Source organism: Maylandia zebra, linkage group LG13 (genome assembly GCF_041146795.1).
Source record: "Maylandia zebra isolate NMK-2024a linkage group LG13, Mzebra_GT3a, whole genome shotgun sequence".
Lineage (NCBI taxonomy): Eukaryota > Metazoa > Chordata > Actinopteri > Cichliformes > Cichlidae > Maylandia > Maylandia zebra.
This window is the reverse complement of record NC_135179.1, coordinates 24747200-24773209: the sequence shown is the minus strand read 5'-3', so window position 1 is coordinate 24773209 and position 26010 is coordinate 24747200. Positions and strand designations below refer to the sequence as shown.

General features: G+C 42.2%; 3 protein-coding genes across 7 annotated transcripts in view; 1 reads left to right on the top strand and 2 right to left on the bottom strand.

Annotated features, from left to right (window-relative positions):
- Positions 1-6893: 6893 nt before the first annotated feature.
- On the bottom strand, positions 6894-9855 carry ntpcr (nucleoside-triphosphatase, cancer-related). The gene is made up of 5 exons (XM_004559721.2): positions 9748-9855; positions 9182-9344; positions 8990-9095; positions 8135-8350; positions 6894-7637 (listed from the first exon to the last, which is right to left on the bottom strand). The coding sequence occupies exons 1-5, from the start codon at positions 9779-9781 to the stop codon at positions 7560-7562; spliced, it is 597 nt and encodes a 198-aa protein (XP_004559778.1). The 5' UTR covers positions 9782-9855; the 3' UTR covers positions 6894-7559.
- Positions 9856-11006: 1151 nt separating this feature from the next.
- Positions 11007-13711, bottom strand: map10 (microtubule associated protein 10). Its single transcript, XM_004559722.2, has one exon. It carries the CDS (start codon positions 13611-13613, stop codon positions 11139-11141), a length of 2475 nt encoding a protein of 824 aa, XP_004559779.1. The 5' UTR covers positions 13614-13711; the 3' UTR covers positions 11007-11138.
- A 536-nt stretch (positions 13712-14247) lies between these two features.
- The window catches only part of LOC101474326 (signal-induced proliferation-associated 1-like protein 2), a 79583-nt gene continuing 67820 nt past the window's right edge, over positions 14248-26010 (top strand). For 2 of the 5 annotated variants that reach the window (XM_012921477.4, XM_014409994.3), the window contains exon 1: positions 14249-14391. The gene's annotated coding sequence lies outside the window, so the exon portion shown is untranslated. Of the gene's footprint in view, positions 14392-26010 lie in introns of all 5 variants that reach the window. The other 3 variants (XM_014409993.3, XM_014409992.3, XM_012921472.4) reach the window with 2 other exon arrangements.

The following is a 26010-nucleotide window of genomic DNA, read 5'->3' as shown; positions in this document are numbered from 1 at the left end:
GTGAGGTAATGGGAAGAATGGTTTAGGAGCTATCTGCGGTGGGCAGCAGGGTGGAATAATGGTTAGGAGCCCGGATCAAACAGCGTAATTTCCACTGGCTTTGGATCCTTTCTGACATTAACTGCCCACCTGTCAGGATCCGCAGACTTTTGCCATACTTATTAGCACAGTGAGGTGTGGACTGACTCAGGATTTTTTTTTTTTTACCACTATGTGGTGTGGGGACAGTGGACTTGGATTACCCATTGTGACTTGGATTACTGCTGGGTTAAAGGCATTATACACAGACACGATAGCTTTTTGGTATTATCCATCCTGTCACAATACAAGGCTGTGGAGATGGATAGAACAGTAGCAGTAGTAGTAAAGTAGTTTCAGTGGTTAGTGTGTGTGGATTTTTATACAAATCTCTAATCAGTCTAATGATAATCCCCATGCAGCTGAGTTATAGCACCTAAGGCTCCTCACTCGTGGCAGAAGTAGAAACTAATTTTAAAGAAGTCCACTTCTGCTATCTGTGCACAGAGCCTTTCAGGTTTATTTGGGTAAACAACCGACTGAGTGAACTGCATGGCACAGATATTTGTGGAGCCTGTTTGGCCGTTGCTATGTGAATATTTGGCTTGTTAATGAGCACGCTCCCAGAAGGCTTTCTGCAAGGTGAATTAAAGCTCAGATAGCTTTCTGGGAATATATCTGAAATTGCAAAGTCTGGTTGTAATACTCTGGGGGGGCCAGGTGAAACCTAGTGGCAAAAAAACCCAGTGAAAAATATTAAAGCTCACATACCCAGGCTACACTGACAAATGACCTTGATTTAAGGGGAGTATTGCTAAGTACTTACCATGTGCAGGCTTTGGCACAGAGAAATCTGACATCACAGATGTTAAGAAGCTTTAGCCTCACATCTTACAATAAATCATAGTCATCTTGGGAAATAAATAGTGAATTTGAGATCTGTTTTTTGTTTTCTTTTTTTGGGAGAAAGTTGGACTTGTTGTTTATCTCCCACATGGTCTTTGAACAATATGTTAGATTCTTATCAGTAGTGCTTGGCCTTTTGGCCAAGGGCTTCTCGGACAATACATCATACACTCCCCGCCTCTACAGCTGTCAATGTGCCTCCTGGGCTGGTGCCACATAGTGCAATAAGTGGGGAGAAATTTCCTCATCTAAGCCCCCAGCTCCCCCACTCTCACTCACACAGCCCCAACCCTTCCCTCCAACCAGAAAGCTCCCTTTTGTCCTGGATTGTTTGTAAGCTCTTTGCATTTCTGTGCCCTCCATGTGCTGGATAAAGGGTGGAGGGTGTCACACAGACATCTGTCACAGAGATATGGTGAGAATGCATCTCTGCGATATGGATTATGGATTAGTTCACTTCATATTCATTCAAATTGTTCTACAGTGTGGGCCATTTATATGGATACACCGTAATAACATGGGAATGGTTGGTGATATTAAAGTCCTGTTTGTGGCACATTAGTATATGTGAGGGGGCAAACTCCTCAAGATGGGTGGTGACCATGGTGGCCATTTAGAAGTCGGCCATCTTGGATACAACTTTTGTTTTTTCAATAGGCAGAGGGCCATGTGACACATCAAACTTATTGGTAATGTCACAAGAAAAACAATGGTGTGCTTGGTTTCAACATAACTTTATTCTTTCATGAGTTATTTACAAGTTTCTCTTTGTTCACAGCCATTGACATGTCGAAGAGGTTAACACGGAGCGGATCAAAATTGTGTTGATATCTGGTGAACGCAGTAACCGGGTCATTGCAGCAGATTTCAATGCAAGACACCCTACGAGACCACCCATCTCCCATGCTACAGTTAGCAAACTGCTTGCTAAGTTTCGTGAAACTGGTTCAGTGTTGGATTTGCCAAAATGTGGACGCAAGAAAACTGTCACTAACGAAGAAACATCAGTGGCTGTCCTAGCTTCATTCAGCAAGAGCCCACAGTGTAGCACTCGCCACATGTCACTGGAGAGTGGCATTAGTCGAACATCCCTTCGGCGGATATTAGCTATTCACAAACGGCACCCTTACAAACTTCAGCTACTGCAGCATCTCACCGCGGACGACCCAGATCGGCGCACAGAATTTGCAGAATGGGCAAAACAAAAATTGGAACAGGACCCTCAGTTCACGCAGAAGATTTTGTTCAGTGATGAGGCAAACTTTTATGTGAAAGGTGAAGTTAACAAACAAAACCACCGCTATTGGTCTGACACTAACCCACATTGGATGGATCCCTCCAAGACTGTTGGAACAAAAAAGTGATGGTTTGGTGTGGTATATGGGGTACAACGATAGTGGGTCCATTCTTCATCATTGGAAACCTCAAGGCCACTGGATATTTGAAATTGCTACATGATGATGTGTTTCCCTCTTTATGCACTGAAGCTGGCATGTTCCCTGAGTTTTTCCAGAAGATGGTGCACCACCACATTATGGGTGCCAGGTCCGAGCATTCCTAGATGAACAGTTTCCTGGAAAGTGGATTGGTCGTCGTGGGCCAGTTGAATGGCCCCCAAGGTCTCCCGATCTGACCCCCTTAGACTTTTATCTTTGGGGTCATCTGAAGGCAATTGTCTATGGTGTGAAGATACGAGATGTGCAGCACCTGAAACTACGGATACTGGATGCCTGTGCTGGCATTTCTCCTGCGGTGTTGCTATCAGTGTGTGAAGAGTGGGAGAAGAGGGTTGCATTGACAATCCAACACAATGGGCAGCACATTGAACACATTTTATAAGTGGTCAGAAACTTGTAAATAACTCATGAAAGAATAAAGTTACGTTGAAACCAAGCACACCATTGTTTTTCTTGTGACATTACCAATAAGTTTGATGTGTCACATGGCCCTCTTCCTATTGAAAAAACAAAAGTTGTATCCAAGATGGCCGACTTCTAAATGGCCACCATGGTCACCACCCATCTTGAGGAGTTTGCCCCCTCACATATACTAATGTGCCACAAACAAGACTTTAATATCACCAACCATTCCCATGTTATTACCGTGTATCCATATAAATGGGCCACCCTGTATATTGCCTTTGATGGAACAATCCTCACAGTACACATTAATACAGTACCTTCAAGCCCCCTGGCAATATGTCTATTGTTCCAGTTGCACAGTGGTTGTATATGAACAAAATCATGGTGTTTACAGAAAACCACAATAACCATATATCATAACATTACCATAAGACTGGGAACAAAACATAGTTGGTTTGTGTGTGTGTATTTTGACACATTTTTACCCTTATACATAGTCATACATTGGAGTTACATTCACACAGAACATATTAATCCTGTTATTGGGTGATTTGCGTTCTTTATTGTCGAGTACTAAAAGGTGCGTATACATCTGTGGCTGGCCCCGCCCTCGGATCCTCGGATCACAACACGGTGCATCTTCTGCCAGTCTATAAGACTGTACTGAGAAGAGAGAAAGTGAGGAAACACCGCATAAAGGTTTGGAGTGATGATGCCTCTTTAGCCCTGCAGGGCTGCTTTGACTGTACAGACTGGTCGGTGTTTACCGAATCATGTAGAGACATTAATGAACTCACTGACGTTGTCTGCGGATATATATCCTTTTGTAGAGACATGATTATTCCCTCAAAGGTTGTGAATTCTTTCCCTAATAACAAACCATGGTCCTCTAAAGTTCTTACGAGGCTGATTTACGAAAGGAATAAAGCTTTTACTGAAGGGAATACCTTGAAAGTCAGAGAAATTAGGAAGGAGATTAGATCAGAAATTAAAAAAGCTAAAATAAAATACAAGGATAAGGTAGAGGCGGAGATGGGTAGCAATAACTTAAGGGTGGCTTGGGCTGGCATGAAACACATGACTGGTCACTGTCTCAGTGACTGTAATAAGATAAGTCTCCCTGGTTTTAGTTCAGATTTTCAGTTAGCCAATGAGCTGAACAGATTTTATTCGAGATTTAATGATAACTATATTCCAAGGAATACACTTGATTCCTTAATAGAGAGCACCAGAGGCCCCCCAGTTTTGTTCTTTGATGAAAGAAGGGTGGGAAATCTTTTTAAAATGAGTAAGACTAATAAAAGTCCAGGTCCTGATAATATATGTGGCCAGGTGCTTAGAACATGCGCTGAGCAATTATGTGGTATTTTTTATCACATCTTTCTTTTATCTCTTCAGCAACAGAAGGTTCCAGAGGTATGGAAAAAATCAATTATTTCTCCAGTTGCTAAGACCACAAAACCTACATCATTAAATGATTTTAGGCCTGTCGCTCTAACATCTTTAGTGATGAAGTCCTTCGAAAAACTTGTCAGGAAGGAGATCCTGCAGCAAGTAGAGAAGCTGATAGATCCACTACAATTTGCATACAGGCCTTGTAGAGGTGTTGATGATGCAGTGGTCACTCTGTTGAACTTCCTTTATCGCCATCTTGATGGCGCCAAAGCTCATGCTCGGCTTTTATTTATTGATTTTTCTTCTGCTTTTAATACTATCCAGCCACATCTTTTAGTGGACAAGCTTCTTAACCAATTTAAACTTAATTTTAATCTCGTTGGTTGGATCTTAGACTTCTTAACTGATAGATCACAGTGTGTGAGAATAAACGGCTGTTTTTCCAAACAGCTGAACTCTTCCACTGGCTCACCACAAGGTTGTTGTCTCTCTCCTCTTTTGTATATTTTGTACACTAATGACTGTCGCAGCACACAGGCCAATAGGCATTTCATCAAATACGCAGATGACACAGTCATTGTAAGCCTCCTTCATGGTGAAGAGGATTCCCATGGGCCTGTTGTGGAGGAGTTTGTTTCATGGTGTGATCAGTCCTTCTTAATGATTAACACCTTGAAAACCAAGGACATGGTTATAGATTTCAGGAAGTCATCCCCTCATCCTGCGCTTACAGTGGTAAATGGTGCAGCCATTGAAATGGCGGATAGTTACAAGTACTTGGGGGTTGTTCTTGATAAGACCCTGTCCTTTGAGTCACATCTTGCTGCTACAGTGAAAAAGGCCCAACAAAGACTGTACTTTTTAAGGAGGTTGAGAGGTTTTAATGTTTCATCTGAAATGATGACTCTCTTTTATAAAAGTTTTATTGAATCTGTTTTAACTTTCTGTATCATTGCTTGGTACGGTAGTATGTCCATGGATAATAAGACCAGACTTAACAATCTGGTTAAAGTGGCGGGCAAGATTTCAGGGAGGTCTCAGGTCCAGCTTGTGGACTTTTATAACAGGCAGGTGCTGAGGAAGGCAACTTCTGTCCTGTTGTGTTCAGATCATCCTCTCTTTAACGATTTTCAACTGCTTCCATCAGGTCGTCGTTATAAAATGACTGCAGTGAAGACAAAGCGACACAAATTGTCATTTGTACCAAGTGCTATTATCTTAATTAACAACACTAAATTGTAAGTGTTGTTGCCATTGCACATTGCACTTTTTTCGATGGAATATCTAGGTTGTTTTATCAGGCTTATATTATATTATAGTATTTTTTTAATGAGTGTACGTGATGTGTTGGTTGTATGTTTGTTGTTTGTTTTGACATACTGCGAATCAATTTCCCATCAGGGACAATAAAGTTACCATTGACCATTGACCATTTCAGCTCTTTCAACCATTCCATCATTATTTTAAAAAACCAACCTTACCAAACTATCTATTTTACCATTTATTCGCTGCTTTAACCGAGTTATCACTACTGTGCCTTGCATTCACTTCATTGTTTGCACTGCTTATCTATTTTTAGCTCTGTATTCATGCTCTTGTGCTCTCAGCACATGGTGTTCAGGTGTTACAGCTGAGCTTTGTTAAAGTAACCCACAGTCTTTCTGTGCTTTCCCTGCCAGCAAGTGCCCCCGGCTGGGAATCACTTCTGTCAATGATATGCCCACAACATGACAGTTTGGACAGCATGGTTGCTAATTACATCATAACGCATCGAATGCATCCACACACACCCTTGATTTGGTACAACTGGCAAGGCCTTGGCTACTGTTACATAATCCATCTGCTGTCTTGCTGCAGGGTGCTGACAATCACCTTCCAGTCAGGAGAGCCGCCTCCCTCGGCGCTATGCTATGCTTTGCCTTGCCCTGCCCTGAACCGCACCGTCCACTCTGCAGCAGCTACAGCAACATCATGTTGCCATGTTTGCTGAAAGATGCGACCAGTGAAATGTTGACTTTGAAGCAGTTTCAGCGACTGCTGCTGGTGCCAGCGGATCCAGCCGTACGTCAGCGGAGCCCACAAAACAGATGCTGGCGCAGCAGCGTGTCTGACGCACATCACAGCTGGCAGCTCTTTCTGCAGCCAGCCTGACAGGTTACATCAGTTATACAAGCGTTGTTTTTATTTATTTATTTTTTTAAAGGGGGGGAAAAAAGTATTTTCACTTTGAAACGACCCAAAGATGCTTTGGTTTTGAGACAAACAGCTTTGCCAGAGGGTTTCTATTAAAAACCTTTATGCGACTGCCAGACTGTGGAGCTCACGCAGAGAGAGGGAGAGATTCCACTTGCAGCGAGCTGATGCAAACAATCAGCAAACTGGGGAACTTTGAATGTACTTGAGCTACTTCACCTCACTCATAGCCACTGGCACAGCTCACCAAATTCTTTTAATATCTGTTTACTTGTAATCAAAATATGCATTTTACCTTTGCAAGCCTTCATAAACCACTTTGAAGCTTTTTTGTGAAAGCATGCCAACATCTCAAAAACCTTAAATCCACTGATGCTGTTTATCCTTCACTTTAATCTGACTACGCACTGATATTGATGAATATCGCATGACCGAGTGTGGAATCCACGCAAAGTGCAACATATTTATTTGCGCCGGAGAACACGAAAACACTTGCCAGTAAAGAAAATGAACAATAAATACCCGAGAAAAACAAACTGTTTATTTTTAAATTATTTTCTGTTCACATTAGACGATGAATAAACCATGAAAGGATGGGCTGCATCGTTAAATATTGATCGACTTTCAATGAGAACAGCCTCAGGTTGATGAGACAAACGGAGGCTCGCATAGCAAAGAGCTAAATGAGTCAACAGGGGCACGGCTTCGTTCGCCCCTTTATTAAAAACGGCAGCACCACCTGACTTTGTGGGGAAAATAAAATGATATTTTATACTAACAGAAGAAAAATGCCTTCTGATGTCTCTATAAATCAGTTAAACAATAAAGACCTGTTTTTGAGGCTTTGACGTATTCACCCAGAAACTGAACTATTTCCCCGCTGTCTTCCATCTCTCAATCAATTATTCAGCATGCACACCAGTCTGAGGCTGTATGAGAAAGGGGGGAAAAAAATTAATTGTTAACATAAATAAATGCATGCGACACACCAACTCCCCCAGCAGCCAGGGATGCCTCTAAGCTCAGGTTGCAACCCCAGTTGCAAAGCGCGGGTAGATCCTTTTAATCGTCTCTGGCTGTTTGAACTGTTCCAGCGCTGACACTTAGAAAACTTGTAGTCAGCAAAGAGCCACACGCGAGCTGCAAGGTTTTTTCCTTTTCAGTGGCTCCATACGAAGCTCAATATTAGGCTTTCGACTTTAAACATTCCTGCAGTGTCTCTAAGATGTCTTGTAGAATAGCATTTCTGTTCTCCTTAGACACCTAAATGGGAAAAAGAAACAAGTAAACATAGAATTTAGAAAGTGTTTATAGCCTGTGTGAGCAGAATATACAGCCATGCATTAAATACAAAGATTAATATGAAATAAATATAGAATATAATGTCCAATGCCTAATCTGACCTGTTGTAATACAAGTAAAATTACCAATGGTAGGTCTTTAAGTTCATTCTGCCTCATGCAATAACTCCCCCAGCCTGAGAGGGAGTACAGTGAGTAGTTTGCATGACAAAATCCATAACTGAGTCTTCCGTGATGAATTATTTTGACATTTGAGCCCTCCCTTTGTTGTTAAATCAGTCACGCATGATTTAGAGTTAATCCTGCCGTAGAGGAGGGATAATGCAGGGCATGGCCCCTGTATGTTAGTGAACAGACTGCTTCCTAAGGCCAAGTGGATGCAATCTAAGCAGAATCCTATAGCTATCAAAATCTGTTTTAAAATAGCAGGGGAAGCATACTAGGATTATTTATACTCACAGTGAACACCTTGACGTCCCTCCTGTTCCGCACCTCTTCGACCAGCCCCAGGGGTTTACCTTTAGGGATGGGGATGGTGCCCAGGATGGTGCAGGAAGAGCTATCTAAGGTCTGTCTCACTGCCCTGATGAAAGACTGGCTGAAGAGCTCCATTTTCCCAATCTCATCGATGACAAACACCTTCCTGCTGCTGCTGCTTCCATCCGCCGAACCAATCTGGAGATGAACGATGCAGACATTACATGGAGTAGTGGGGCTCAAGCTAACGATTACTTTGTCACCAATTGATCTTTAATTATAATGTCAGCCAATCCTTTGGTCTGTAAAACACCAGAAAAAAGAAAAGAGAAATTTCCTAGTTGCTTAAAATCAAGCACAATCCATCGGAGGAGATATCTATTCATTTAAGCACTAAAGACTATTTTGGATGCTTAGTTTGGTTAGTTAAGGGAAACATCTTTTACAGGCAGACGCTCGTCGTTTTAATATTTCACGTATGACTGACACCGAAAGCGTTTTGTGTGATGCTACACTGCAGATCTGCTGTGATTACAGAGAGAGTGAGATGAAAGTGAACCACGCGCTGCCGAGGCACAGACATCTTTCTTTACAGCGCATGTGTAGGCGTCACTCCAGGTTCACTTTACATGCCGGATTAATCACGGTCAGTGACAGCCAGACGGCACCACGAACACTAAAAATGTCACTGTGGAATTTACGTGTTTGCAAGCTTACAATTATTCCATCAGTTTTCAGAAAAAAAAAATCAAAGTGGAGGGGAGAAGGGAGTCTTTCGCTTGCTGTGATCTACTGATGAGGGTGGCTTTAAAAAAAGCCCATGTGCTGCTTACTTACATTTCTGAAGAGGGGGAGAGCCAGATTTTCAAATGAAGGCAAGTCGACCACATACTGACCAACTGTGTACTCCCGCCTGCCGTGAGGCTGGCTGTCTCTACTGTCTCTGCAAGTTAAAAAAGAAGTGAGTCAAAACAAAGTGAGAAAAAGAGAGCAGGCAGTTTGAGTGAGACTGCATGACAACACCGCTACCTGATTCTGGACAGGTGGCCCCTCGCTCCTGTCAGGGTGACCACATCAAAGCCGACTCTCCGGCCCCCTTCCCTGACCTCCTCCGTGTAAAAGCCTTCAGCTCCCACTCCTGATGACACTAAAGCCTCGCAGGCTTTCTGGACCAGGGTGGTTTTCCCCACACCTGAAGGCAAAACAGACAAACTGTCGAACAACTGAAATATCACCGTTTCAAGCGGAGGGATCCTGCCTTAAGTATTACTATGGTAAAACAATGTATTTAATCCTTACAACTCTCAGACGGTTAGGTAGCATAATATATTTATGTAAATCATCAAAAATATGGCGTCACTCCATCGTTATAATAATACTAAGAATAATAAACACAAACTAAACTAAACAAAAAAGGCTGAAACGTTAATTGGGTTTGTTACCCGAATAAGAGTAACTGGAATAAGCTAACCTTCATTCAAATCAACGTTAAGACTGACTTTTTCTTCGCTGGGACTTAAAACAGCTGACTGACCGCTTTAGATTTACAGCGACTTTAGCTTCAGCAGCTGGGTGCACTCACTGCTGACTGTTACCTGGAGGTCCTGTCAGAAATACGTGCTTGAACATTGTGGTTTCCACCGTCCAACGTGTTCCTGCAGCTCTTCCGGACACAGAGTTGACGCATGCGCAGTAAGAGGTAAAACTTAGGACGGCACGTTTAACGATTTTTTTAAATGATTTTTTTAAAAACCAAATCATCTATAAAAGACAAGTTAAATGGGTACATTTATAAAAGAAAATGTTTGCCATAAACAACTTATTTTTCTTTTAAAAATAAAACTTGGGTTTTGTACAACTTTAATATAGAGTTATAGAGTAGTGGATCAACAAGTCCAACATTTCCAAGTAAAAGTTAGTGAAGTATACGGTTGAGTAAAACTAACATTTTCCGAATTATTAAGGTGCAGCTGGTTAACTCTTTTATGCAAGATGCCTTGTGAAATGCCAAGACTGCCCAAATCTTATATAAATAATATTGCTTGAAATCCATCAAAAACACAATTTAAGTAAAACGTGTATTTAAGTCTAAAATGTGATATAGATTACTATTTGTTTGAACTTGTGTTGCATTTCTTTGCCTTTGTATTCATTCCCCTATTGATAACGTTCCAATTTTTCAGTTTTATCCATTGCAAAGTTATTAGTTTAAGTATGCATTCGTGTGTTTGTGATTATCTTCAGATATGTTAGGACAGCCATTTCAATTGTGGATCTGACAACAATGGATTAATATTTAAAAATTTGACTTCACAACACACTTTGACAGCCTGCCCTCTGAACACGAAAACAGAAACACATAATGAAATGTAGAAAGAAAATATTGAAATAAACCAACTTCTAGATAGGATGACACATACAAAGAAAAATAATAGTTAAATACGTATGAACAAAGAAATTTAAACAGATAGTAATTTAAAAGACATAATTGAAAGTGGTATGAGGTTGTATCATGCCTGATAATTTATCTGTATACATATAAATATTATTTCCATACAGTCTTTGTTTTCCTTGTCAAATGATATGAGGGGATAAATGGAAAGTAGCAGGTGGAATTTAAAGGAAATGCCCTGAAATCAGGAGTTGCTACAGGACTTGGAGATTTTCAGCTTGTGACTAAATCTGCTGATTTGGCGCTTTTATGCTAAATGATTTGCATAAATGGCACGCTTATAGAGATTTTTCATCCTCTTATATGTTATCTAAAGACTCATGGCCCAAAGCTTAATGCAATTATCTAGTAGCTCCAGTATTAACTGAGTGATTAAGATAAAAAATGACTACAAAATTTCCAAAAACGTCTTTATTCAAGAGCATTTGCAGACATTATGAAAAGGAATTAAATATACAAGTTGATTTCTTTGCTACATACAATACTACAATTCTTGATGTTACCATAGGGTATATTTATATGCTTTTTTCCCCTTTACATAGTGTACCCAGGGAGTTTGCTGGCCACTAGCTCAGAGATATGCTGATACTCTTTCCTGAAATCCAGAGATCCCAGTTCATCCTCCAGTTCCTCTACCTCCTGGGGTTCAACGGAGGACACAGAGTCTGCAGACAATCCTCGAATGGGGATGCTGTGGTTGGCTAACGCGCTCGTCTGACCTCTCGATGACATCAAACTCTCAGTGCAGGAAGTCATTTCCACTCTGCCACTCGCTGACATCTGCTTTCTACTTTGCAGGGAGGCTGACCTGTCTCTGTCACACTCATCAGAGGAACAGCTGAGGGCAGAGGTTTGGGTACGAGGTCGGATGATGTGTGTACCCCTCAGAGTATGCTTTGGAGAGCTGGGGGCTTTGATGGGCACAGGAAGGGGGGCTGATCTTCTCTGGACGCTGTCGGATTCCGAATCAGAGTTCCAAAAGCGAACTGGAGACTTTGGAGTCTTTGCTCTGGAGGGCTCGGGGCTGTTCAAAGGGTCAGGAGAGTAGGCATCACTGGGCTCGAGACTGTTAAAGTCATCAACATAGTCTGCTTCCTCATTTCCAGCCCAGCTGGAGTCTGAAAATGAAGACTTTGAGCTGCTGCGTCTGCGGCTTCTTGAAGATTCAATTTTATCTCCGCGCCTGTCAGATTCAGACTGTGATTGATCTGATTCGCTGTGATGCTCGCTCTTGTCTTTGCTTTGGGGAACACTGTCAGTATCCACGCTGGGGATGTGAATACATTTCGAGAGTGTTTCAGAAAGAAGAGCCTTTTCTGAAGTTGTCGGAGAGCCTCTGCATTGTTTACCCTCGACTTTCACATGCTGTTTTAGTGTGACTGTTTCCTGTAGCGCAGAATCCCGGCTGATGCTCTGCATCAGCGTCTCAATATTTTCATTAAAATCAGAGCTCCTCTTTATTACCGACTTCCTTTTTCCAGACTTAATGGTTTTATGACCTAACCCAGTCTTTTCGTTTACTTGTGTTTTATTCTGTTTTAACTCCTCACATTCACGACGGTTTACTCTGAGAGGAGAAATCTGCTTCAGCCTTAGATTAAATGTTTTAGTTGTTCCACACACAAGCTTCTTCCTGGGTGATTTACATGAGCTTTTATTCTCAAGCAACATATTTTCTTTTTTGTCCTTTAGTTTTACAGAATCAGGTCTAACTATATGTGTGGAAACATTTCTGGAGGAATGAAAGCGTCTCAGATGAGGAAAAGTTTCCTGTTTGGTTTTCTTCAGGGATTTGGTTTGTGCCTTCTGTGGTGTGTTTTTAGCTGAAAGCTCTGCAGAAGCAGGCCTGTATATCCAAGCGAGACTGGGGTGAACAGTCAAGGGCTGGTTGCTGTTTAGCTGTGACAGTTCAACAAGCAGAGCGTTTAGCAAAGGCATCCGCTGTAAGGCTTCCCCGAGGACATTTGGAGGCATTGTGCTTGTTTCTTGGTTTCTTATTTTCGCATCGTGTCTCACTTCTGAATGCATCACTGGAGAACTTGGACTTTCCACTTCCTTTTCATCCACTTCTTCCTCTGAACATGAATCTTCAAAAACAGGAGCTTCTGAATCCAGAGTCCATGATTTGTAATCACCTTGTTCATTTACTCCTTTTTCCTCTGCAGAATAGTAAAGATGTGGGGGACAGAATACAGTTAAATCCTCCTCAGAATCATTTTCAGCTTCGTCTTGTGGTCTGTGTTCAGTACCATCAAACACGTCATCGTCTTCCTCCTCCTTTCTATCTTTACTTAACAAAACTTCTGCATTTACCTCCCCTTTGCTTTGGGCTTTTCCGCTACACTGTGGGGTTGGTGAGCAGACATTTCCAGAGTCAGGAGGCTGCGATGTAGACTTGTTTGTCTCCTTGACATGTTCTTGTGCCTGCTGCCCTCCAGGCACTCTCTCCCTCTCTGTGATGTGTGGCAGCAGACTCGCTCCTAGACATAACAGTTTATAACTCAGGGACATTGCTCCGACTTTCTCCCCCGCGAGGTTGCATATAGAGACAACAAGCCCCCTTTCTATGTGATAGGAGGGACTAGAAACCCCCCGTTCAGTCACATCCTGCCTGATTCTGTCCATCGCTTTAGCCAGTGATATCATACAGGAGCCGACTAACTTGGGACTCTCCTCTGTAACATCCAGCACCATACCATACAGCGGGGTGTTGGACAGCTGTACGTGCAGTGAGTTTAAGTCCATTTTGAAGAAACAACACTTTCCTCTGTTAAAGGCGAACATTCCAGGTTTCTCCTTTTCATTGTGCCCGGGGTTGTTACTGCTCCCGCTGATCTGCTGGTGTTGCTGCTGTGACTGATAAATTAGCAGCGTCGGAAAGTTCAGGAGTGTGACTCCCAGAGCCAACTCGTTAAGGATTTTACAATTTTTCTCTACTCGAATGTATTCCACTAAAAGCTCCAATGAAAACAGAGTCTCTGGATTATCGCTGTTTAGTTGTCCCGACATCCCGAAAGCTGTTTGGCCACAGAGAACCAAAGGGCTAACTATCAAAACGTCAGATAATCCGCTAACAAGCGCTTTTAGCTTCCATCGGCTTCCATGGAAACAGCTGTCGCAAGGGTTTTACGTCAGAGCGCGAGATTTGTGGGAAATGATGTTTCTCTACATACGGACTTAATTAATTAGCCAGTCGACAATTTCGGGGGAGGTGGTTTTTTTGCGCGTTTTATTTATTTTTCAATAAAATAGCTATTACTTAAATTTGGAGCGCTTGTTCACAAGTTTAAATCGAGAAGCATAGAAAGCACAAAAACCGATAGACACGGAAAGAAAAGCGATATTCAGGTAGTTCGAGGGAGTAACTTTCCTGCAGTTCACCAGATGGTGCCACTGTGGGGCTTATTGGACTTATACCCTAAAATAGACTCGTGGCAAATAGCAACAAGGCCACCAGACTTAGTTTGCAGGACAGTTTCATTAGACGCCTTTAGGTTCGTGTGGAGGGTTAGGGTTTATCTGGTAGTCTTCCTTCAATATTAACCTACAAACCTATATGTATAGGTCATCACAGGGGAGCGGAGTAGCGGTGGGCGGAGCCTCGCTGCGTGTCGTCATCACGCAGAAAGGTGCTGGATGGGTATCGCTATGGTCCGTGCTACTTCAGTCTGCCGGAGACTGAAAGGGGGAGATGTGAGAGCGACTACGGCAGCTTCAGCTGGTTTTACCTTTTACGGATAACTAACGCCGTTAACAACCGGGACAGGACACCGGCTCGGATTTGAAGGTAAGGCTTGCACGCCCTTTTTCGTTCTACCTCTGAAGGTAGCAACAAAGTAAAAAAGTGAAGCTGGGGAACTAAAAGCGGGGAGCGCTGCACACGGGCAGAGTGGCAGAGGCGTACAAACTCAGCTGGCACGTCGATGGTAATGGTGAACACAAAGGATAAAGTTGATTTCAAGCACCGATGGTGGTGCAGTCCGAGCGAGGGGTGGAGGTTATGATGTTTCAGGAGTGGACTTTATGTATATATATAACCTATATTTGTCTCTGTTCCTTATGACTTATGCTGCTGGTCAGTTTAACTGGATTCCTGTTTGTTTACTCAGGACATTGCAAGCTTTACAAATAAAGCAGTTTCAGCGTAAAACATCTTTATTTTAACATTCTTGGAGACAGAGTGCAAGCTTCTTATTTCGGTGTGATTTTGAAGGAACTGTGTGTTTGATAACGTTTACTTGTGGTAGTGGTGATGGTTTGTGATGGGGGACGTGGGGGCACAGTGGACTGGAGTATTTTTGAATGAATCTGTTTTGAGTGGCGTGCTTCCATTAAAACGGTGGGGGGCGATAAAGGCAGCTTTGTCCAACTGGCCGTGTGTAATAAAGCCTTCACTTGCTTACCAGCCCATATGCTCTCACCAACCATATTTAATATTTTCCTCCGAGAACCTGAGTGGGATATGTTTTTTTTTTAATGTAAACAATTTGCTGTTGTGTTTTGTGTCCTTTTTGTGGTTTTACTTTGCAGCAGGTTGTTATTATGAGCAGACAAAAGACAGTTCCCCCCTCCAACAGTCCCGGTTGTTTGGTTTCTTCATAAATAATATCTGGCAGCCAGCTTCTACACAGCATATACAATCTTGTTTGGTTGCTGGCCGCTTCTGTGACCTATTCAACATACACTGCACTGTATACTCCACTGGGAAAGTAAGTCCAGTGTTGTTTGTCCTTAAGCACCGTATCCTTCCTGCAGGAAGTTGAGCCTCCACGGTAACTAAATCCCCAATAAAGGAAAATAAATAGGCCCAATTCTCTGCTGATGGAAGGCTACAGATACGACTAGGTGCTAGGAGTGTAAATCCTGAGTTTCTATTGCTTAATTTACAGTCCTCTGCATGCGTTTCCTTTTGTCTTTGCAGCTTACATCTGACCACATCAAGCATACATAGTTCTCTGCTCCCGGAACGCTTAAAATCAATAAGGCACCATTATTTTTCACAGGGTTTTGAGTCTGGGAAAGATTAGTTTTCCAGGGGATTTGCCGAACTAAGTAGGCAGAGAAGTGTTTTAAGATGGTATGTTCATGGCCTGCTTTAATGTTTAACTTTTTTTTCTTTCCTTTTAACACTAAAAATGCTTGGCTTAACTGCAGCTTTCATAGGTCTGCATGTTGGGGAAGCAACCTGAACGGGTGCAAAGATGTCTGTAATGATGTGTGGAATATTAAGCAATATTATGCATAATAGTCAATTGTTATTATTCTTTGTACATATTGGAACCCTAATCCCTTTTATCTTCTCATTCTCGCTATCATCATGCACATATTTCTATTAGGCTACCTTTCTAGGTTGGATTAATGTCTTTTGTTAATTTCTGGCTGCTGAGTTTTACATTTGAAAGTTACGTTATAGAAGCAAATGTAGGGGTTTTTTTTTTTCAGATGATAAAAGATGAAAGATAATGTAGATGAGATTAAGGGTCCTGGGTACCCCATCTCACCCCCTGTCATTGGCACACTCCTGGAGCAAGACTTGCTCAGCAGCCACAATAATGACAGTGCCGTGGTAACTCCTTCAATCTTAATTTGAATAGGGATCTGCTGTGTTCTGCCATCAATAGGTTGCTGAGAGGGCCCCAAAGAAGAAATATGTGCTCATCTATTTCTAACAGCGCCTTCTGCATGACTAACCAGACAATGGGTAATTGAGCCAGATAGATATGTCTTTCAAAATAAAGTTATGTGCGCAGCTGAACAATAAGGCACCTGTCAGGTCTGGCAGAGAAACGGCTTCCTGTGACATGCCCGTGGGCCATATCCAGTTGTTATCATTGCAGAGCTGTTTAGGATGTCTTCCGGGCTACTGGGCCTGGAGTCGCCTAACTAGAATTACAGCCATTATCCTTGGGTTGTGTCACAGAAATTGTCTGTGAAGATGTTACTGTAACACATTGATTATTTAACAGTGTTGGCGGATATCAGTCTTCTCACATCAGTTGCTTGCTTGGGATGTTTCTTTTCTTTCTGTTGTTTCTGTTCCCACGGTGGTTTCCTACCAGCATGCTGACAAGTCATAATTTGGAAAACAGCAGAAGTGAAACAAAACTGCTAAAGGTCTTGTGTTTAAACCAGGGTTTTTTTTTTTTTAATAATGATGATGCATTTCCCGCCATTGAAAGATTCTCTTGCAACCATTTCCAACCAGTCCCACACCCCTTTCATGTGATGAGGATCAGAAACCTCGTCTGGTGCGTGCCAGCTGACTGGCTGGCTGGCTAGCTAGGAGTCACAATGGGTCTCCCCAACCAAATCCTGTTGCTTCAAAACCAACCAACCAGCAGACAGGGGATCACATGCTGCCTGCTCATGTTGTGAGAGCCACTCTTTCTCTCCACCTTTTTTGCCAGCCTTTGTTTTGATTGCGGTCTGGATTTATGGAAGGATTTAAGTCAACTCACCGCTGTCAGGACAGCATAGATGAAGTCATTAGGATAATGTTGTTGTCGTTTTTTGTGAATTTAGTCTTTGCTCCACTTGGGGTCTGTTTGTGATGGATGTGGGTGATTCACTAAGCACTGTTCATAATGTGCCCAGAGTAGACAAAAGCTTCCTTTTTAATTTGGGATTATGAAATTTGTATCGCTGATGATCGGGTAAAAGCACCAGAACTATCATCAGTACCCCTCATTTGTCTGGTAAACAATAAACCTTCCACATGGTTCTCAGAGGAGTATTGAGATATCTTGTTCTCGCTGCTGATCAGCATGGTGATTTTCCTATTGGGTTATTCATCAATTTTGTCTGCACTGTGCACAGTATGGTTTCTTAATGTGCAATCATTGTAATAGTATTAAGGTGCTAATTTTCTTGCTTAGTCACTGGTTTGTGTGGTTTGTGCCAGTATTCATCTCAGGAAATCACTGTGAGAACAGGCCTTCCTAGTTCCATATTTCCACTCCTTATGCAAGATGGGCAATTGAGACGTTATGGCTTGCGGTTTGTATCCTGGGAACATGGTAATAGCCTTGGTGTCTGGGACATGTATCCTTTGTTAATCTTTGTTGACCTTACTTTGGCATCTGATAGCGTCAGCAGGAGTGAAGGATGCTATACGATGTTTTGAAGCTCCTTGGCTCTAAGTCAGACAGTGACTAAGGAATGGCATGTTGCATTTTATATGCTTAACACATTACTGTTGCTTGTCATGAAGACCAGCTTAACCAGCGTTGACCTTACCGTTTAACATGACCCCCACATAATTTTCAAAACCAGGCTGTATCCTGTTTGCATGACAGACAGATGTGATGTTGACTACATGGCAGTGGTTTACAGACAGCAGACTGTACAACAATGCTTTGTCTGAAAGAAAATTGTTAATTGTCCACATGCCAGACAGAATTGTGAAATATGGGGCTTCTTGGTCTCGGTGAGGCTGCCTGTTTAAATAAAAGACTTAATAATTTAATATAGAAGGAATATCATTGCCATACTTATTAGCCATTCCCTCACCTCAAATCACAGGTTTATCCATACAGTCAGTATGGTGGTTTGTTAGAGTTGTGAGGGTTGTTGTTTCACCAGACTCATATTTAACATTGACTTTTTAAAAACGAAAATTAAAAAAGTCCCGTACATTATAGATTTGCAGCTGAGAAGCATGTGGGCGAATGCTTCTTCCTGCCCCAATGAGCTATGCTCACACTCACTGTGTTTGTACCATAAAGGCTGGAGAAATGCCAGTGAAAGTTATTTATGTGCTTTGTCTAAATGTTTTGTCGCTGGTCTGCAATGGAGAGGATAAGTCCTGGCTAGTCACTGACTTGATGGGAGCCAAGACCGGCAGTGACCCATAGGTTAAGTCAGTCTGTGTTTTCCCCCGACAGGCCCGCACAATCGGGACAGCTGACCTCTGTTGTTGCAGCCAGCCCCCTTTGGGAGATAAGGAGGATTTGGTGCCCCTGTGCATACCTCCTCCCTAGTGGAAAAGAATAGCCCTGTTTAAGTAAATGGACATGACTGGGTGAGGATGATGCAGACAGAGTCCAGACAGGATGTCATTTCTGTACACTTTTCTATCTTCGTCTGTTTATTGGAACCTCAGTATATCACATGTGTCACACACAGGAAGTGGAACCGGTTACTTGTTAGGAATGTTGCTTTTACTCTGTTTGATTAAATGTGTGTCTAATTTGATTGGATCACAAATTGGTTGTAGTTTTTTCACCTGTGTCTGTCATGTGTCATTTGACTACTTCTAATAGAAAGTCAAAGGCCCCCGTAAACAGTTGCTTCTTCCACCTATCATCAGTCAAATTTGATTGGCAGAGACCAATCAACTGCAGTGATATGCAAGTAAGGCTTATTCCAACTGTAGGAACGATGCATATGATTTTTTAGTGCTGTCCACTTGGAATCTGATCTCTCTGTCTTGCATGCACGCACACCTATTGTATCAGCCCAGAGATCCAGAATCAGCGTTTCCCTGTTGTTTTCCCATATTACTCAAGATATTGTGTTTTCCCTGATACAAATGTATATAATAGTCATCATGGTATTCCTTGAAAGTACAGAAAACTGCTCCTGTAGTCTTAAAATGTGGGCCAAAGTGACACAAAGCCCCTCCCGTGCATGCATCAGTGTCCTTGACTGTCAGATCGACCTGGGATAAGCTAAGGCATTTTAAGCGTTAAAAGTGCACGACTGGTTTCTGATAGAGGATGATTGTAATTAACAACTGAAATGGAGCAGATCCGTGACAGATGTGCCATAAAGTGCTCGGGCTTTAGTGTGTGTGTGTGTGTGTGTGTGTGTGTGTGTGTGTGTGTGTGTGTGTGTGTGTGAATCACTGAGGCATTGCTGCTGGGGCCAGTATCCTTCACTTAACCTCGTGAGCACACTGCAGTGCTTCTACACTGTTGTTGAGCACAAGGTTATGACAAAAATCATTATAATCTACATTGGTAGGAGGATGGCTTCAATGAATATCGCACTGTAGAGCTTAAGCGGTAACAAAAGGCTCAAGTTTTAATATTAGAAATATAAAATGTATGTCTAGACAGCGATGCAGAATTTTAACTCCTTTTCGCTATATGATAGGATTATTTTGTTTTTCTGTGTGTTGCCCTGTTGTGCCTTGTTTGCAGAGTGGTATGTGCAGGATTTCTGTTGTGTATCAGCCTTTTTCAAAAGGAAGGAACTTTCTCCTAAACAGCCCTTTGTCAATTGTGAGAGAGTGTTGCTTTTTTTCCCCTTTTATAGCCGGTTCCTTTCATGTTCCCAGATCAATGACATGAGACAAATTAGAAAGTCTAGTCATGGTCTGTAGCCTGTCATTGTGTTTTTAAAAGTACTGATGAGACATATTGGGAGGAGGATGTTATTCTTGTTTGTGCTTCCACTGCTCCATAAATCAGATGATAATGAGTTTAGCTACCCTGGGAATCACCAAAACTAAAACAAATGTGGCCATTTGTACTTTTATTGTCACTGCGAATTTTGAAGTGGTGTGATGCAATGCGTTATTGTGATTGTGTAATTTCTTTCGACTCAAGCGGAAAGCTATTAAAATCTTAAGTGTTGGCTCGAAGAGGTCAGAGCTGTTCTTCCAAGCTCCATTTGGTGCACATAAACATCATAGTGTCTTCAAAATCCTTTAAATATAAATATTTGGTTTCTTGGAGTTCAGTTTAGATACTTTCTCATTCATGGGAATGACATTACTGGGACATTACTGTGAAGCTTTTTTTTTTTTTTTTTTTTTTTTTAAAGAAAGTCATTTACAGCACAGAAATGGCTGTACGTGATGTTGCTTTTGGCCTATTCTTGTAAGTTGGTATAGTCTGAATATTTTAGACACGCCTGAGATAATACAGGGAAACCTTTTACACAAAGTAGATGGGAAGGCTAAAGCGGAAAGAAGCTGAACAGTCAGCTTGGCTTTTCCTTGTTCTTGGGGCAGCAGCGGTATGATGTGTTTAAGGAGCACCGGCCCAGCCAAGCAGATCTAATATGCTAGAACATTATATTCCATGTCTTTTTTTCCCTTCCTATTTATTTCTTTGTCTAGCCCTGCTTCTATGGGATTTGTAGAGATTATTGATGGAGGATAATGATCTTGAGTGACAGTGCCCTGATTTTCTTTTTTCCTTTTTCTTTCTTCTGTAATCGCACTGTTTGTCACTGTGAAGGAGATCAACTGCCCCCTCCACCTCCTCTGCAGCGGAGTGTATTGAAAGCTGCTGTTGATGTTTGGAGGTTAGCCACAGGGGGTGGCAAGATGCAGAATGCAGAGCTAGAGGGAAAGCACTGAGTGCTAGTCTTTATATGGGTTTACTGCCTTTAAAAGAAGAGGAAAATAAGATTACATAACACAATCAGGACAAACAGTGTCCCAGACACTATGCTAGGACCCCGACAGGAGATTTGTGTATTTGTAATTCTTACATAGCTCCACAGCTGTGTGTTCATTCAGTGCTTACCTTCCCCAGGCCATGTTTACTGGAAGCCTTTGGAAGCTCTCTGAAATGTAAACAGGACTGTAGGGCCACAGGCAGTTCAGCGCTAAGCTGCATGAGCTTGAGCCAAAACACAACGAACCAATGAACACACAAATGCTAGATGCACAGCCAGGTGCTGTATATCTGACCGCAGGAGCAGCTGTATAATTACATTGTTCTCATCTGTCTCAAGATGATCTGTGTTTGGGAAGAAAACACAAATACCAAAGGACAGAGGTCAGAGGAAGCTGCCAACCTTTGATGGATAGTTTGTAGTCCATTTACTTCAATATCCTCACAGAAAGCTAAGCTAGCTACACGGCTAGTCATCAGGTCACACACGCAGATCTCTCAGGTGATGACATTTGACATATCCTGGGGGTCCATAACGAGAGAAATTAGTGTCAGTTAATTATTTCCTGTCATTTTGCTTAATTTCCACTGAAAGGCGGTCTGAGCCCGGGGGTCCCTGAGGAGAGGTCTTGCTTTTCCCTTTCCTCACACAGAGACGTTTTCTTGTTTAGTCAATGCTGACTTGTTTGTTATATATTTGCTGTTGTCCTGCAGAATAGACAACATGCCCATGGCAAGGTGGTGTACAGTAAGGCCTCATTCACCAAAGATTATGTGTGAAAATTGTCTGCTCTTCTTATGCATATGAGCTTGCTCTTTCTTTGTATAGGCTTCAAATTTTCACTGGAAACTCAACAGTTGTTGTTTGGGAAAGAGACTGAATGAAGGACCAAAGGGAACAAAAACAACAACAACAAGATATTCATTTGCACAGGAGAATTTTTTTTATATATACACACACACACACACAGTACAGGTTAGGTTACATGTGTGGGTTTTTTTCCATTATAAATTATACACATGGGAGCAAGATCAGAGATGACAGAGTAATCATTACAAATGACAAAGGTTCCATACTATCAGGCTAGTGTAATAACTGTGTAATAGCCTCTTTGTAATAACTGTGAGGGTCTTCTGTGACCTTAATCCCATGTGACTCGGCCACATCCATGGTTTTAAAGTAAAAATCCCCTGCTCTGCTACCAACCACATCCAAACAATGTAATAATGTCAGTGGTGCAAATCAGTACCTTTTTATTATTGCTTTCTCTCTTTTTGCCGTGTGTGTGTGTGTGTGTGTGTGTGTGTGTGTGTGTGTGTGTGTGTGTGTGTGTGTGTGTGTGTGTGTGTGTGTGTGTGTGTGTGTGTGTGTGTGTGTGTGTGTGTGTGTGTGTGTGTGTGTGTGTGTGTGTGTGTGTGTGTGTGTGTTCTCAGCATCTTTCTTCGGCCTGTTTCCATCTTTTAAAGGCTGCACTGGCTTTTTGAGTGCACATTCACGGGGCTCAGGTTGTTACACAGCATGGAGACCCATTCGCAGAGAGAGCCTGCTCAAATCCATTAGAAGAGCGAAATCTCAAAGGATGATGAAATGGATGTGAGGCAGCATGCGGTAAGGAACATTTAGCTGTCTTTCTTCAGTACGCTCAACATTTATTCTGACATCATATCCAATGGGTAATGTCTGTTAATTCCAGTAAAACATAAACACCACTATCCCGTATGAATGTGGTGCACGAAATATAGACGTGGGGTTTGTCATTTCAAAATCAAATGAGCTCCCCCGGTTGTACAAATTCTGTGGGAATAGGGCTATCAGTGCTGAAAAGAAGCATGATAGGATTTTGCCCCAGGAGTCTCATTGTGGGCTGTGCTTATTATTGATTTAATATTGAACCGAATAGTGTTAGTGTCTGTGGTTTCTCAGGGATGATAGTAATGCTAAGAAATCAAATATTTCAAGGTCAGATGCAAACGTTATCCAACAGACTCCAACAAAGTTCTAAAGTATGTGTATCTCTTATTAACCAGGCAGATTTGGTGTATAGGAACAGCTTGTGGGAGTCATTCATCTTATCAGCCCTTGCTGGAAATAGTCCAGCAATCTACCAAAATAAAAGCAAGGCTTTCCTCTGTTCCACTGAGTCGGTGTAACTTATACTGATGCCAGCGCCTGGTGACATCTTGGTGAAATTCTTGGGAGCCTGCTGCAGTTTAGAGATAAGGAAGTGAGGAATAGTAAAGTCTGTCCAGTGCTGTGATTAAGGACAGTCAACTTCCTGTGCGCAATCTTCATCTTGTGACTGATCTCTGCACGACTGAGGTCAAGTACATTAAAGACTCTAGCTCCGGCTCTGTGTATGTCAATCTGAAATTGCATAAATATTGATGTCAAAAGACGTGCATTCACTAGTGGAAGAGAAGCTACGGTGTGGGGTAGAATCGTACTCCTTATGACTGTTGGGATTTTATTTCCACTCTTTGTTCACTCCCTCCCTTCCTTCATAAGGGCACCTCATCAGATCGTTGGCCTCAATCTGTTCTGAAGCTCAAAGGTCACTCAATCACCAAGGACCCACACGTCAGGTCCTATCAGTAAACCAGGCTCCTGGTAGGAGGAATTAATTCATCTGTTTTCATCTCCTTGGACACTTTTCTTCATTTACCATTCAAAAAAAAAAAAAAAAAAAGCAGACTGTGTGGAAGCCGAATAAAGCAAAAGCAATAATTTCCCAACCTCCTCTCCACACTTTTTGTTTTTAACGTTTTATAAGATATGTGAACATATAAATCCAGACAATTAGTAGAGGTTGATGATGGCTTGCAAAAACGATATGTAGATATGCGCTGGAGTGCGTTTTTCATCACTCAGACTAAAGGAAGGACTGATTAGGTTTGGTGAAAGATCAAGGTGTCTGTGACCTCATGCACATCCTTTCTTGAGAACACAATAAAGCCTGAGGGGATTTTGTGATGCTTCGCTGTTTTAAAATAAAAATGTTTTTGCCCATAAGTCAAGAGTTCATTTACTGATTGTGACAAAAGCGCTCTCACATGTCTAATAGGATAAGATGATGAAGTGATGACATTTTATAAAAGTCAGACATGCGTGGATCTGACCTGCTGGTTTAACTGGTTAGTTAACGTATACGACATCTAGGCAGTAATTGTTTACGGCAGCTGACTCCCGTCTAAATCAGTGAGATCAAGCGTGGTGCTGACGGGCGGCAGAAAAGAGCGTAACAGATTTAGAGCAAAGTAATTTCCCTCGAGTATGGTAAGGTGTGCACAGTATTAAAGACAAAAAGTGCAGAGGCATGATGCGACAAAGATGCATTTTTGCAAATTTATGCAAAGGTGTGAGCGTGTGGGTGGCTTTTTTCTGTTTGTTATTTTTTTTTTAATTTATTTTTTTTTTTTTGATACACTTGTAGCCACCACACCTCCCTTAAACACACCCACCACATGCCATGCCAGCTGCAGCTGTTGTGCCTCAATGCTGGAGATGTACAAAATTCCTCTCCCTCTGCAATTAGAGCTGGAGATTGCTGAATAGCACACATTGCAATGTCCTAAAATTGCTCTTGCTCTCCTTTCTTGCTCCCGAGAACTCTGAGTAAATAGAAAGCGATGAGAGCGAATCGCGAATAAACTGGCCCCGTCTGCCTCCGAGTTGACAGATTGTGTTTTGTGCGAGCTTCTCCTTGTGATGTGCCGTTACCCGGTTAAAGAAACCAAAGGGTGGAAAAAGGCCTCATTGATAGGGTGGGTTTCTCATGCCTGACTGGGAATGTTCGCTTTCCACAGAGTCAAGTGGTGCATTGTGATCTCAACCAAAGAAATGCAAATATATAGAACAGATGTACTACTTCTTTTCTTCCTCCCCCGTTTGTCGGCAGGAGTAATCTCTCACTCTGGTGGAAATTGTGTTGGGTGCACTCTGGGTGCAAGACTAAAGTGTTAACAAGGGAAAAGCCATGTCACCCTGGCACATGTGATGGCTGCCTGCCTTTCAGGGCCTTTTCTCAATAAGGCTAGATGCTCAGGAGAGATAAATGGAGGCTTTTGTGGCCTTTGCCAGAGGGAGAACTGCACAATGCAGGACACACACAGAGCGAGGTCTTTTCCAGAGAAAATGGTTAAAAGCAGCATTTCTACAGTCCCTCCTCCTTTCCCTCACTTTCACTCACTCCTTCACTTTTCTCATGTCTCTCGCTCTTACCCGCTCACTCTCCAAATCTTTTCCTCCTCCGTGAGAACTGAACCTTGCTCCCATAATGTTTCCATAAACGGGCTGAGGGAATGGAAATAACTCGGACCATTTCCCATCTTAATATAGCTGTACTACTGCTGCTTCATCAGACATTACCAGGCCCCTCCACTAACAGGACTGCTTTGAACAGGATGGAGGTCAAATTGGTCTTCTGCCTGAGATTTGAAGTACCACTACACAGCCAGGAGACACTGACTCTGAATTACAAGCTATTGTGCTCCCCTTTCACTATTACCTATCATCTTTTGTTATTAAGGGTCTCTCTGCCTTCTTTCATTCTTGCTTTTTAAAGTTATTTTTTACTTTTTGATACAGTCATTATTTCCCATGCCCACTCTGCCCATTCTTATTTGTCCTGTCTCTTTATCTTTCCCTTCCCCTTTGTGACTCTTTGCATATTATTGTCTTAACTGTCGCAATGTTGCTGTCTGGGGTTTTACATGTAGATTTGCATGTCGGTTGTTGCCTGCATCTACAGGCCATCCTGCTAGCGCAGGGCAAACTCTCATGTGGGTGGCTGTCCTGGGAACAGATGTTTTTGGTGCCACTTGTAGGGGGAAAAGCTTTGAAAGCGACTCCATAAAAGAGATGCCAGCTGCATGACAAACTAGGGCCGCCTCGTCCTCAGGAATTCTATCAGAGCCATTTCTCTCTGAGCCCTGGAAACACTGCCTGTTGAGAATAAGCAGAGTTCTCACTTAATCAGCCTGTTCCCTTTGGATAACTTCATTAATTACAGAAGGAAGTTGTTCTGCTGGAACATATGCTCCAGATGGCCACAGACTTC

Bases quoted from the DNA above. Each gene is read 5' to 3' on its own strand.
- ntpcr (XM_004559721.2), bottom strand. From the start codon at position 9,781: ATGTTCAAGCACGTATTTCTGACAGGACCTCCAG. The intron at 9,096-9,181 runs GTAGCGGTGTTG...TTTAACTTGCAG, and splicing joins GGCCACCTGTCCAGAATCAG to AGACAGTAGAGACAGCCAGC. The intron at 7,638-8,134 runs GTGAGTATAAAT...TTTCCCATTTAG, and splicing joins GGGACGTCAAGGTGTTCACT to GTGTCTAAGGAGAACAGAAA.
- map10 (XM_004559722.2), bottom strand. From the start codon at position 13,613: ATGTCGGGACAACTAAACAGCGATAATCCAGAGACTCTGTTTTCATTG.